Raw genomic sequence first — 13,785 nt, forward strand, 5'->3', positions numbered from 1 at the left:
GATATTTTTTGTCATTAACAAAGGAGAGGCTGAAGATTTCCAGTTGCTGGACACACACTGCTGTTACTCTTATGGAGAGTCCAGACAAATTAACTCTCAAATGCAAGATTTTCTTATTTCCACTCTTAATTGTGTGCTGCATGTGCCACATGTTTTACTGGTTTAGGTATTTTAAGGGCTCTAAATTACACCTTGGAGTGTCCCAGCTGCTCTGCAGGGGAGTTTGGTATTAAATGCAGCACTACAATCTTAAAAAATCAGCTCCAGACACCTCCCTGTGTGAACTTCTGTTAAACAATGACAGATTTAATCTCTTAAAATTTCTCAGCTTAATCCTTTAGGTTGGATTTAATGTAATACTGTGAAATGATCCACAAGTGCCTTCTTGAGTTTGTTGGCACAAAGCAACCCATTATTGGTGGCATCAGTGAATTCACCTGGATTATGCCTAACCTGGGATTCCATTTGAACCCCTGGGTTCAGATTAGATCAGATATTCCCAAACTGAAGGAAGGAGAGCAGCAGAGCCGTGAATTCCCTCTGTGCCACCCCACACTTGTTTTCCTCACCATTTTCCAGGCGTAGCTGACGTTGTAGGCTTCTTTCCCAATCTCCCTCAGCTTGTTGACGTGCCAGGACAGCGAGGAGTTCACAGGAACTGTGATGATCTGGCTGCCCAAGGGGATGCTGCAGGGGCAGATAAAACATCCAGCACTTTATTCAACACTGAGCAAAACTGGTAGGACTTCAGCAAAATCCTGCTATTGTGTGTTTATATAATTATCGTAAGAATTGAAGGAATTAACTGTTATTTGTGTTTGGTGAAGGAAAGCGTGTGTGAGCTGAAAATGCACTTGTGTACCCCCACATTTTGGGCTTAAAAATTCTCAGATTAGGCAAAGGATAAAGAAAAACCCAGACCAAATAGTGGGAAGTCTTCCTGACAGGAAAGAGACAGATTAGGAGGAATATTCCCCAGATCAGCTGGGAAACCCAACACAACAAATGACAATTGAAAAAAGGTGGAGGAAAAATCCAACCAGAATTGTTAATGGGGGGAAAAAAAATCCATCCAAGTATCCAGATATTGCAATAAAAGGGATTTTCACTTATCTACTCCTAGAATTCCTCTAGAAATGCTCCCAGAGCTGCATCCAGCCCTCACCTGAGGATGTTCTGGCGCACCAGCTCGAATTTGGGGATGTTCTCGTAGTGGATGATGTCTGTGTGCAGGGGAGGCTCAGACAGCAGGTAGGGCCTGGTCAGGGAGGGGTGCATCAGGGTGTACCCTAAAAAACAAACACACAGCCCCAGAGGTGGGAGGCACTGCAGAGCTGAGCCCAGCACCGAGACTGCAGGGGGAAAAAAGGAATATACAGTAATTACATAGGATTTTGGCAAAGGTGGCAGTGGGCAAAGAATCTCATCATCAAAGGGGGTGCAAATGAAAACCAGCTTGAAAAATCCAGCAATAAAATAAGCTGGATCAGAGGAAAAGAGCTGGACACACACACTAACACCAGTTTTCCCTCTTTCCCAGAAAATCCGGGATGTTATAGGCGTAGGAAATCCCCACAGCAAGAGTTTCCAAATCAGAACTCCAGGACAGAAGTTTCACGTCATGAATCCACCTAAAATCTCCAGCAATTAAGGCAAAACTATCCAACAACAAGCAATTGAACTTTTAATCCATATTATCATTCACTACTTAGAGACTGCTCAGAGATGTGGGAATTCAGAACTGGTGGTTCACGAGCTCAGAGGGACTAGAGGAGATCATCTGAGTCAAAATTACCTTTATTATCAATGAGGAAGGTGTAGGATCCCAAGGAGTCCTGGTAATAGGTGACATCCTCCAAGATATAGGCAAGGTTGACATCCACTCCAACAATTCCCAGCAGGAGGTTCCCAAAGTAACAGGGTTTACTGACAGTCATTATCAGGCCTTGGAGGGAGAGAAACACCATTAAACCATCAGAAATATCACTGGGTAATTAATTTGAGAGGAAAGAGTGCATTTTGAGATGTTACACCATTAATTTTATATCTATTCCATGCTGGAATATGGCCAGGGAAGCTCAGCAGGGTTTCTCTGGTGTCTGGCTGTTGTCAGCCACTCTCCCTAATTAGTTAATTTGTGTTTCTGATAGTGACCTGAAGTGTATTAATCAATTTATTAGAGCACACACCACAATTAATGTTTGGGGGTTGTCAGTCTCCAAGTGGGTTCCTTATAGATAAGAAATAAATTTGTATGAGAAGCCAATGAAGTGTTTTCTTCCTTTAACAGAATTTAGGGCATTAAAAATAGGATCAGAAAGAAAGTTAATTTGTCCTTGTAAAGCAACAGTTGGGATGAATTGTTGCTCATCCAGTGCATAATCAGAGGATTAAACCCTTGCCTAACGAAATCCCAGTATTGCCACTGTGCTGGGAATCATATCCATAATTACCCAACAGTTTGGGATTTATCTCATTCCTGAGGTGAGAACTCTGCAGCACCTTCTTGTTCTGCACCACTGTTTGGAAACTCAGCAGCTCTTCCCTCAGCCCAGTGTAAAATTCACTTGCATGTACAAACCCTGAATTACACTCTGAAATTCATGCAAGACAAACCTCTCTTTGCACCCTCCCCAGTCCTTTGTTTCTCACATTTTCCAGGGAACATGGCTTTGGGAGAGGGCAGTATCAGAGTTTAATCATTGAGAAAGGGAATGCAAGAAGGAGCAAAAGCTCAGACTCGGATTTGCCCAGAACAGCCATAAATTTAGCTTGGGTCTCAGGACAGTCCAGGTGTGCTGAAGCCAGAGGAGGGCTGAGAGTGAGAGTGGCCAGCTTGGACAATAATTAATTAATTAACAATAATTAACAATCTCTCCTTGTGCCATTTGCAAGGCTGCTCTAACACGTGGATGCCATTCCAACCTATTTCCCTGCAGCACAAAGAGTTTCTCTCCACAGATTAAATGATGGATGTCGTGTATGTACTAACACACAGGAACAGATTTCACCACAAGAATCCAAACTAAATCTGTCTGCTCCATGTCTTGTCACCACTTTTTGCACACCTAAACCTTCTGCAGATGAAAATTCTTCAGCCAAAAAGGCTTGGGAACACACCTCAAACCAAAATCTTGTAGGATTGGAATTCTGGAAACTGAGAATTTCTGTTCCAAAAGGCACTGACCCTCAGGCAAGCACTACATTTGACCTGAGGCTGTGGAACAGGCTTCCAAAATTGAGTGACAGCACTGGGATTGTGGGTGTAGTTTGAATAGAAGTGTGTGATCTCACAGGGTGAAAAACTTAGAATTTAAGGGTTTAGTATATAGTGATATACAAAACATATAGTGTATATGTGAGGCAATGTGGAGGATTTAAGGTGGCTAAGTCCTTCATGGTTTTGGGGGTTTTTTTCTCGTTGGGTGAAAAGGCCTGCATTGCAGACTTTGGGTGGTCAATTACTGCGTTAAAAGTATAAATAATATAGATGTCATCTTGTTAATTGGGTAATTAATGCTTAAAAGTCCTTTGAAAGAGAGGCAGCTCCATTTTCTACCTTATTAGCTAGAGCTCGCAACTCGTGAGACTGTAACGTAGATAAGAATGAATAAGGGTTAATTAATAAACATTAAAAATTAATAAACATCTAAGTCCAAACATGAAACTGCACCTCCCACGTGTTTATCCTGGCTCTAACAGGAAGGAAAGATGAGGAACTGCCAATCCCAGTGTGTCTGGGGATGCGAGAGCACAGAGAGCCCATCCCTGGTGTCCCATGGGCAGCGCTCACCGTCGCCCATCTCGTCGGAGAAGGGCAGGCTGAACACGGCCTCGTCGATCATCCTGTTGGGCAGGTTGGTGTAGAACCTGCCCACGGTGGTCTCCAGGTTGCTGAGCTGGTTGAGGACCATCATGCTGCCCTTGGTGACGGGCAGCCCGCTGCGCTCGGCCACGCCGTACTTGGCCCAGTTCTGCTCGGCCAGGTCCCGCAGGAAGGCCAGCTCCTTCAGTCCTGTCACCCCCTCTGCCACAAAACACAAGCCAGAGGTGAGAAATGAGCTTCATTTCCATCCAGGCTCCTGCATCCTGCTCCAAAGGAATGATCCGCGCTCTGTACCCCGGCACTGAAAATTCCACGTTCTTATTTAAGCCCCTGAAGATTGCTTTGAGGAAAATTAATTACCTAACACCAAATTTAATGAGATTGCCTCTCTCCTACTGTTTGAACAGCGCAAAGATTTGCCATGCTGCTCACATCCCCCCTTGAAACAAAGGCCCTGGAACAAAGGGCTGTGTGCCCCATAAATCCACGGGACAGCTCTTTGTTCTCCAGGGTGCCTGGCCCACAGGCAGGACCAGCAGCAATCCTCTGCCCTGGGAGATAACAGGCTTTGTTCTCCAGCTGAATCACCCCAGTTCCACACTCCACTCAAGTCCCAGGCTCAACTCCTGCACACAAATCAAAACCTTTTGCACAGCCCAGTCTCAAATGAGGATTTAAATTTACAACCAAATCATACATTACATGAAGCATTCATTTCCCTGGCTATTTTCAGCAATACAAAAAACTGCCTTCGTGCCAAAAATGCTTTTTTTGGAAGATGGGTGGGTGATCTTCAGGTTTAACTTCACTCTCAGGCTGGTTCCCAGGTCATCAAAGCATTTCAGACTTGGTTTGATCTCCCATGAAGTCACACTTAGTCCCAGTTTGCTACCCTGGAAGCTCCCAGCAAGGTTTGCAGTTGCAATAATTAACAAATTTAACTTACTGTGGACAATGCAGGCCTCAGTATTTTATATCCCTGCAGCTGCACTGGGATACACAAGGATGGAGTGGCACAGTTATAAACACCAAAGTAACAACATCTGGAAGCAGCTTCTGGATTAAATGTGCCAAAATCCATGAACAAACTGCTCCCAGTAAGGCCTGGAATTACTGGAGTGAGCTTATCAAACGAGCTGTGCTGTGCCAGGAAAGGGAATTTTATGGCCTGGAAATGACAAGCCTCTCTCACCGTTCATGAGGGCATAAGTGAGGATCATCACTGAGTTATTGAGGAAGCTGTTTTCCTCGTTGATGACACGCAGAGTGGCTTTTTTATCATCTTCTGAGGAGTCCTTTGATGTGATCCCAGCCGAGAGATAAATGATGACCATGTCAGTATCTAAAACACAATCACAGACACAGCACAACGTGCGTCAGGATTTAACTGGGGTGAGAGAGCCCTGAAATCTGCTCCCAGCAGCTCCATCCAGGATTCACAGCATCTCCAGGGGATGAACACGCTGCAGCCACATGGATTCCAGCCTTTGGTGGCAAATTCCACTCTTGGCACCTCTGTTTGGTGCCCACCCAGGACTCCTGAGCAAAGCCAACAGGCACCTTCTGGCTCTGGAGTCCTGGAATGGTTTGGGTTGGGAGGGACCTTAAACCCTATCCAGTCCCACCTCCCACTGTCCCAGGGTGCCCCAAGCCCTGTCCAGCCTGGCCTTGGGCACCTCCAGGGATCCAGGGGCAGCCACAGCTGCTCTGGGCACCTGTGCCAGGGCCTGCCCACCCTCCCAGCCAGGAATTCCTTCCCAATATCCATCTAAATCCACTCTCTGGCAGTGGGAGCCTTTCACTGTGTCCTGTCCCTCCATCCCTTGTCCCCAGCCCCTCTCCATCTCTCCTGGAGCCCTTCATGCCCTGAGGTCTCCCTGGATCCTTCTCACCTCCAGGCTGAGCAGCTTGGCTGCCTCCAGGCAGGAGAACAGACCCAGCACCTGGAGCAGCTGCTCCAAGTCCATGGGAAAGGCTCCCCAAGGTAAAAACCTGCACTTTTCATCTCCTGCCCCTGTGTTCTCCTTCCATCCTGCACTCCTGAGGCATGGAGCTGCACAGGATGCCCTCCTCTGGAGCAGGGCAGAGCAGAAAGCTTGGGAATGTCACCTGGCCCCTCACACCTTCCCTGGAACATTTTTCAGGCCGAGGATTGTCCTGGCCAAAGTCCTGCCCTGTTGGAGCCTTGGGCACTGAGAGTTTCAGACTTTCTGTGCTGCTCACAGGCACTGACCCCCAAGCAAACTCTGCATTGACCTGAGGGCGTGGAGAAGTCTCCAAAATTGAGTGACAGCACTGGGACTGTGGGTGTGGAGTTTGAATAGCAGTGTGTGATAGCACAGGGTGCAAAACTCAGAGTTTAAGGGTTTAGAATACAGCAATAGATATAAAGCAGGATGGAGGGTTTAGGGCAGAGACTGAGTCCTTCTTTTTCAGCTTCTCCACAGCTCTGGGTGGTGTTTTGTAATTGGGTAGAAAAGTCTGCATTGGGGGCCATGGGTGGTTGGTTATTGGGTTAAAAGTAAAAATATTTAGGTGTCATTTCTTAATTGGACACTTTGTGCTTAAAAGACCTTGTAGAGGGACAGAGACAGAGCCATTTTTCACTTTGTTAGCCAGAGCTCACAGCTTGTGAGGCTGTACCATGGATAAGAATTAATAAACACCTGAGTCTGAGCATGAAGAATCATCTCTCAAGCTTTAATCCTCGCTCTAACAGAAGAAAAGATAAAAACCAACACTGCCCCAAAGCCTTTGAACACCACAATTCACAGCCCTGTGCTGACTCCCCAGCCTGTCCCATCACACTGATCTCAGTACGGAGAGTGGTTTGTGTTTATAATGAACACAGGATCATCCACAGCTCATCCAGAGCACTGGGCTGACGTGGTCACATCCCAACTTTCTTGTTTCACCTGGATTTTTGGTGGATTTGCTGTGCTGGTTTATTAAATAGGTATCAATGCTTTGATTTGCACATTTTGTGCTCTTGGCTTGACCAGAATTTCAGCCAGAACCAGATTTTGACACAAACAGGAGGCGCTGTTAATTTGGGGGAATTTTTTCCTTAGCTTTTTGTAAGGGCTAAAAGTAGGACAAAAAGCAAAGCCAGGCACTGAAGCAGCTTTGGGTGGAGTTTAAGGAAAATTGTTGCTGTGTCTCCTAGGCTGCAGCAGAGATATTCTACCTGCAGCTAGGCACAGTGCTGCAGCCTGAATGGAGTGACACCAGCCAGTCCTAAATCTGCATCAGGCACCAGAGCAAGCAGCTTTTGGGGTGTTTTGTCACCCTTTGGGATGAGGAGCTGCTGAGCAGGACTGCAGCAGGAAATCCAGATGTGTTTATAGCACAGCTCTCCCATCTCACACCAGCAGTTCCCCTCTGGCTTTGCCAGTGTGAATTTGGGATTGAGGCTGTATCTCAACAGCTTCCCTGACACACCCACACATTGTTCTCTGGGAACAGGATGTTAGAAAGTTAACAGTGAAATAAAGGATTTTTTTTTTGTGGGTTTTTCTTTTTTAAAAAGATGAAAAGGTTATTTACAAGAAAATGAGACATGTTTTATAAACATCCCCTTCTCAAACCCATTGTGTCTCACCCCAGGAATTCTGAAACTCGTTATAAACATGTTAGATCTTCACAACCTTCCACATGGAGAGAAAACCTAAATCCAAAGCATTTGCATTTTAACCTTCTTTGCCCCAAATCAGTTGTTTGATATGAAACCTAGTGAAGTGTGGATATGCCAAAACTTCTAATCCTAATATAAAGCAGTGCCAAATATAAAATGATGGAATCCTGGACTGGTTTGGGTTGGGAGGGATCTTAAAGCCCATCCCAGACACCTCCCACTGTCCCAGCCCGCTCCAAGCCCTGTCCAGGCTGCCCTTGGACACTTCCAGGAGTGGGGAATATGCAGGAGGATGTTCCAGGACTCCTCAGCTGATGTTCTTGGAATAACTCCTGGTGACAAATTCACCTCATCCCAGCCAGCTGCAGCAGCACTGCATTGTTTATTCTGCATTTGCTGCAGGTGCTCCCCACCATCGTTCTACCAGAGGATGGTAAAATCCTGCCCTTGCCAACCTCATCCTTTGTCCAGTCACACAAAGTCTCCCTGTGCCCATGGCCTGGAGCTCAGGAATTGGCTGAACCTTTGGTAGGAAAAGCATCATTCCAAAAACCCAAGGAAAGTCACGTGGGATGTGAGGGTATTTCCTCATTCTTTCCAGAGCACTTCAGTTCCTGGACTTTTCTCCTCTCTCTGGCTCTGCACAGCCTCTGGGCTGGTGCTCTTTGGGACACTGAAGGATCTCACTGGAGCAGGCACAGGCCCAGGGTGTGGGAATTGTGTTCCATAATCCCAACATCCCAATGGATGGGCTGTTCCCTCCACCCTGCCACGGCACTGCCAGTGCTGCTCAAATCCACGGAGCACTCAGAGCACTGAATTTGCCTTCCACAGCTTCCCAGCAAGCAAATCTGCCACTCAATTCCCCATCCATCTTTGCCATGGCTTTCACCACATCCTCATTATAAAAAACCCCAGAAAATCCCAATCTTGGGAAGGGGAAGGATAAAGCTCATAATGAGTATGCAGAGTTCAGGGGGGGTATTCTGAGATGGAGGAAAATTTAGCCAGGACTGGTTTGTGTTCCACAAAATATCACCCACAATTGGTATTCTCAAAACCCCACTCCCCTGGGAAGCAAGGGCCACTTCCCCAGGATTCTAGTGAGGCTCATCATCCATATGTGCCAGCAATCATTAGATGAACCTGCAGAAACTGCAATTTTCCTGGAAATGCCCCCTACCCCCTCCAGTACAGACTGGGGAAATAAGTCAGCTATCACACAGATCAATCCTGCATTTTCCCCTTTCAGTTCAGAAGAAAGGCAAGGCAGGAATGACACAAATGAGAAGGGAATGGACACATCCAACAGTCCCTCACATGGACTGCAGCCCAAGGAAGTGCTCCTTAAAATAAAAATAGAGGACAGAGCACATTTCTGTTAACAGCCAACACACCCCACTCCAAAGTGAGAACACACCCCACTCCAAAGTGAGAATGTGAAATAAGAAACCACTGGCAAGGCCCTGGAGTGCCCAGGCTTGCACAAGAGCCTGGCTTACTTCCTTGCAGCCTGGTGCCATTGTTGGTGTTCCGGAGGAGCTGGAAAGCCTTCTGGAAGCCCAGGGCGTGCTGCGTGGAGCTGTCGGACGCCTTGATGCTGCTGACAAAGGTGGACATCTTCCTCTTGGTCTCGCTGGTGGCAGGGGACAGGAAGGTCTTGTAGCACTGGTCCAGGGAGCAGGTCCGCACCGCCTCCGCCACCGTCAGCACCGAGATCTGCCGGGGACATCTGAGGGGTCACTCCCTGCAGGGAGCCCCACACACTGCCAGAACCAGGGGACTCCGGGGGGTAAAACTGCAGCACGGGAAAGAAATGCTGAGGAGAAATCCATCAGGTTGCAAAGGGATGAGGGGAATTGAAGGAAGAGAGATTTGTGGTCTTTGTTTCTCGGCAGGGTCACTCACTGTGGTTAATGCACTGCTCTGGGCAGAGCCTGAGTGAGCCAGGGAGGGCTGACAGGGAAATCAGCACAGAGCATTTCCAGGGAAGCCTGGAGAGCCCAGAGAAAAGTGGAGTGCACAGAGAAATGAAAAAACAAATAAGCAACCCCTCTGAGGACTGCTCCCAGCAAAGCTTTTTGTTGTTTTAACGTTCCAGTCAAAGCAAGGCGACTCTGACATCAGCCTTTCCTGTAAATAAGTTAATGCAAGTGCTACCACTATGCCTTAATGACATCTAACACACCAGGCTCATTAATTGACTGACAGACTTCATTAGGGAGTATGAGTGAGGCAAGACAGTCACAGAGTTCAGCAGTACTTAGATACCTGTGTAACAGGTTCTATAACTACTGACCAAGGAATTTATGTCTTAAATATATTCTCTATATTAACACAAACCCTTCTGACACTTGAATTTAAGTGCTATTAATCCTGCTGAACTGTAGGATTACCATATTAAATCTCTCCAGAAGCACCAAGTTACAAGTGGTTTTCCCCCACTATCCATGAGAAGACTTAAGGCAAAGATTATCATCAGCTTTCTTCAATTTGATTTAACTGAAACTCTTCCTACTCACAAAAGAAAACCCAAGCAGACACTGATCAAGGTCTCACCAGTAGAGAGTTACTAAAAGTAAAGACCAAGCTGGAGACTTTTTACAGAAGCACTTTATGAGCCCATGGTTATCTGAAAAAAACTGCAGGTTAAGTGACCTTGTCACTGTCAAATGAGTACCAGTGGCAGAGCAAGAAATCAAACCCAGAGTCCTCAGCCCTTTGCTCGTACCACACTTATCTGTGAATCTTCCCAACACTAACTATGCTTCAGCTCACTCCAGTGCTGCAGGAGGATAAACAATTGCCACCTTCACAAGACAAAAAGAGAGGCTCAGAGGTGCAATGAGCTGCTGAAAGCAGTGTAGGATGTGAGAAGGAGTCATGCTTGGAGCATGGTTCTTCTTCCTGTTGAGCATCACTGAAATATCTGCCAAGATGGAGGAGCCTTTAAAGATTACTCAGGTACAAGATTTTGCCTTAGATCAGTGGGATTTCACATTTTTCCCAGCCTGCAGATCCCCAGATCTCCCCAGAAATGTTTCCCCTGCAGCAGAAAAGTTCCACGAGTGAGCTCAAGGCTCTGTCACCCCCAGAGCCCAGGGGCTGAAGGCACCACCTTGGGTGTGACCCAGAGCCCCAGGGCGCTGCCGTGGCTGCAGAACCTCACCTTGTCGTGCTCATCTATGGAGCTGAGGATGACCTGGGCTGCGTCCTTGGCGATCTGGAGCTGCGTGTCCGTGACAGAGGCGCCGTGGTCCACGATCACCACGATGTGCTTGGACTGCGGGCGCACGGTGGAGACGTAGACGGGCCTGAGGAGGGACAAACCCAAACCACATCACCAGGCACCCCCTGAAACGCTCACGAGTGGGAACAGGCAGGAATTAAAACACCCAAGCAAACATCCAGCAACAAACAATCAATTATAACAGGATTCTTTTTTCCCTTATGAAAACTTGTACCAGGAAAGGCCAGCTGAGAATCTGAACATGCACAAATGCCCCTCACTCTCTGAATTTTTTAATCCAAACCAGGCTCCTCTGTCTCTGTCACAGCAAAAGCTTTCAGGAATAAACCCTGTTGCTTACACAGCAGCGTTTGGGATCACTGCAGCAGTTCACACCGAGGTCTGAATGAAGCAAGAAATGCCTCTGGTAAATCCTGGCTGCTGGGAACTTCACCCACCCATGAACTGAGTGCAGTCATGGGATGTGCTGGGCCGTGACAAGTAAAAACCTGTGCAGCTGCAGGGAGCTGAGCAGCCCAGGGTGTTTGGGGTGCTGTAAGAAGGCTCCTGGCCAAGGCAGGGTGCCCTGGGATGACTCTCACTGGGGTCATGCTGGATCTGCCCAGTTTCACACCCCAAACCAACACCAACACCAGTGAGGACCCTCAGTGCTGCCACGTGTCTGTGCTAACACCAAAACCTTGTTTTCAGGGAGGTGTTCTCAGATCCAGCTCAATATTGAGAGATCTGTGACAGAGTTCACAGGCTCTCACGCCAAGGTTTCAACCTGGAATAAATTAGGAAGATCCTCAGCAGGGAGGAAGGATTAAAATAAAAAGGCAAGTTCTCTTTCCTCTTTAGTCCAGACACAAAACTAGTTACAGTCAAGTGAGAGTTGTGGGATCTAAATTTTATTATATCAAAGGCAGACACAGAAATCTTATTAAGAGGAAAGGAAATGCAGAAGATTTGAGAGCAGACACTGCAGTAAACAACTGGCACAAATCAGTTCTTAACTGTGAAACAGCCTGCAGCTCTGCCCTGGATTAATACCTGCAACTGAAACAGGGCCTTTGATCTTCAAAGCACTGAAGCATTAACTAATTCATTCATCCAAACTACCCTCTGAAGTAAATATTACCAAAAAGATGCCCCTTATTTAGCCACGGAGGAGCTCTGACCCAGACTAAGTATTTGGATAAAATCACTGATGGTTTTAGTGTCCCAGCTCTGAGCACCCCCAGCCCTCACCTCTTCAGACCACTCCTTTCCAAGGCCCCAGAAAAGTCACTCAAGCTGAGAACTTTGTGCTTTGATGGCACACTGAAGATACCATCAGTAAACTTTTGATTGCTCAACCCTGACAGGAAACCAAACCCTCCTCAGTGTCCCCAAAAGGCTCCTGGATGTGCTGCTGCTTCCCCTGCACAGACTGATTAACTGGTACAATTAATTAATGTGTGACCAGGGGTAATAAAGCCACTGCAGCTTCCCACTCTTGAGCCTTCATCAATCCCATGGTACTGACAGAAAAAGCAGGGAGAAATCCTGGACCTCCAATTCTTGGCTTCATGTCTAGAGAACAGAAATCCCTGTGCAGGAAACCCTGCCACCAGCTGATGCTTTATTTTTACTGGTTTTTTATTTAAGTGGAAGGAAATTTTCACTGCTATCCATGATGAAAACTGCTCGTACCTGTGTGCCCTTCCCAGCCTCTCATCCCTCCCCAAAGTGATGCACCTGCCAAACCAGCAGAATGTGTGCTCACTGCTTTAGTAACAGGGTCAAGGATGAGTCAAATGTAAGTCAGATTTTGCCTGCAGGCTGACCTGCAACTTCCAAGCCACTGCTGTTTACAGCTGATTTAATTTGGGAGAGGTGAGGACCTGTTTGGAATTTTAGTTGAGTTTCTTGGAAGTGGAAAGTGGTGCTTTAAAAAACAACCCTAAGAAAACCCAAGGGACTCCATTAGAAGTTACTCATGAATGTTGTCAGCTTGGCAAAGGACAGCACGGGATGAAAGCAGGGCTTGAGGAATCCAACATTAAAGTTTTTCCTGGGAAATGAGAAGGAGGCAAATCCTACCTGCTGCGGTGTTCATAGCTGCCTTTGCACCGGAACTTGTGGGCCGGGAACACGGTGAAAATCCCTTCTTCTGAGCTGAAATATTGCCACTTAATTCCTGGGTTAGACTTCAGGTTATCAGCAAGGACTGCAGGGTGGAAAGGGAGAATGAGCAGAGTTACAAAGGCAGCCCGGACTCGGAGGTTTTGTTACTCTCTCGTGGTGTTTGAGAAGAACAAGCAGGGCCCAACATGAAACACAAACTGCTCTGCTTAGGATGGGTAAAACTCACTGGTAAAACTTCACTGATCTGCAAACAGTTCAGGGCTTTTGGAAACTCAACGCTGGATTCGAGAGATTTTGTTTAATATGTGATGACAGTTCCTGAATCTCTGAAGTACACCCAGGTCCCGGGAAGGCAAGGCCAGAGTGAGGAAGGAAGAGATTAGGGCAATTTTATATAATATTTATCACCCCTACATCTCCATGTAATGATAAATACACTGTCAACATCCTTTCCTAAAGGAAAAAGCCTTCATGTTATAAAATGCCGTTCTTTTTGGTGGAATAACTCCAAGATATTAAACAGGTTCGGTGCTCACAGCTTCATAACCAAACTATTGCCAGGGAAAGGAACAGATCCCATGGGGATCGGGAATGAACAGATCCTGTGAGGATTGGGAATGAACAGATCCCATGGGGATCGGGAATGAACAGATCCCGTGGGGATCGGGAATGAACAGATCCCGTGGGAATCGGGAATGAACAGATCCCATGGGGACTGGGAATGAACAGATCCCATGGGGATTAGGGATGAACAGATCCCATGGGGATTGGGAATGAACAGATCCCGTGGGAATCGGGAATGAACAGATCCCATGGGGACTGGGAATGAACAGATCCCGTGGGGACTGGGAATGAACAGATCCCATGGGGATTTGGAATGAACAGATCCCGTGGGGATCGGGAATGAACAGATCCCATGGGGATTGGGAATGAACAGATCCCATGGGGATCGGGAATGAACAGATC

The 13,785-nt window shown here is 46.9% G+C and overlaps 1 protein-coding gene across 1 annotated transcript in view; it reads right to left on the reverse strand.

Annotated features, from left to right (window-relative positions):
- The window catches only part of CACHD1 (cache domain containing 1), a 90,337-nt gene that overhangs the window by 20,140 nt on the left and 56,412 nt on the right, over nucleotides 1–13,785 (reverse strand). The window contains exons 5-12 of the mRNA XM_063406906.1: nucleotides 12,775–12,901; nucleotides 10,630–10,774; nucleotides 8,963–9,179; nucleotides 5,019–5,168; nucleotides 3,794–4,027; nucleotides 1,796–1,945; nucleotides 1,166–1,289; nucleotides 570–687 (exon numbers count right to left, since the gene is read on the reverse strand). Coding sequence (XP_063262976.1) covers nucleotides 570–687; nucleotides 1,166–1,289; nucleotides 1,796–1,945; nucleotides 3,794–4,027; nucleotides 5,019–5,168; nucleotides 8,963–9,179; nucleotides 10,630–10,774; nucleotides 12,775–12,901 — 1,265 coding nt within the window. The remainder of the gene's footprint in view (nucleotides 1–569; nucleotides 688–1,165; nucleotides 1,290–1,795; nucleotides 1,946–3,793; nucleotides 4,028–5,018; nucleotides 5,169–8,962; nucleotides 9,180–10,629; nucleotides 10,775–12,774; nucleotides 12,902–13,785) is intronic.

Source organism: Prinia subflava, chromosome 10 (genome assembly GCF_021018805.1).
Source record: "Prinia subflava isolate CZ2003 ecotype Zambia chromosome 10, Cam_Psub_1.2, whole genome shotgun sequence".
Classification (NCBI taxonomy): Eukaryota; Metazoa; Chordata; class Aves; order Passeriformes; family Cisticolidae; genus Prinia; species Prinia subflava.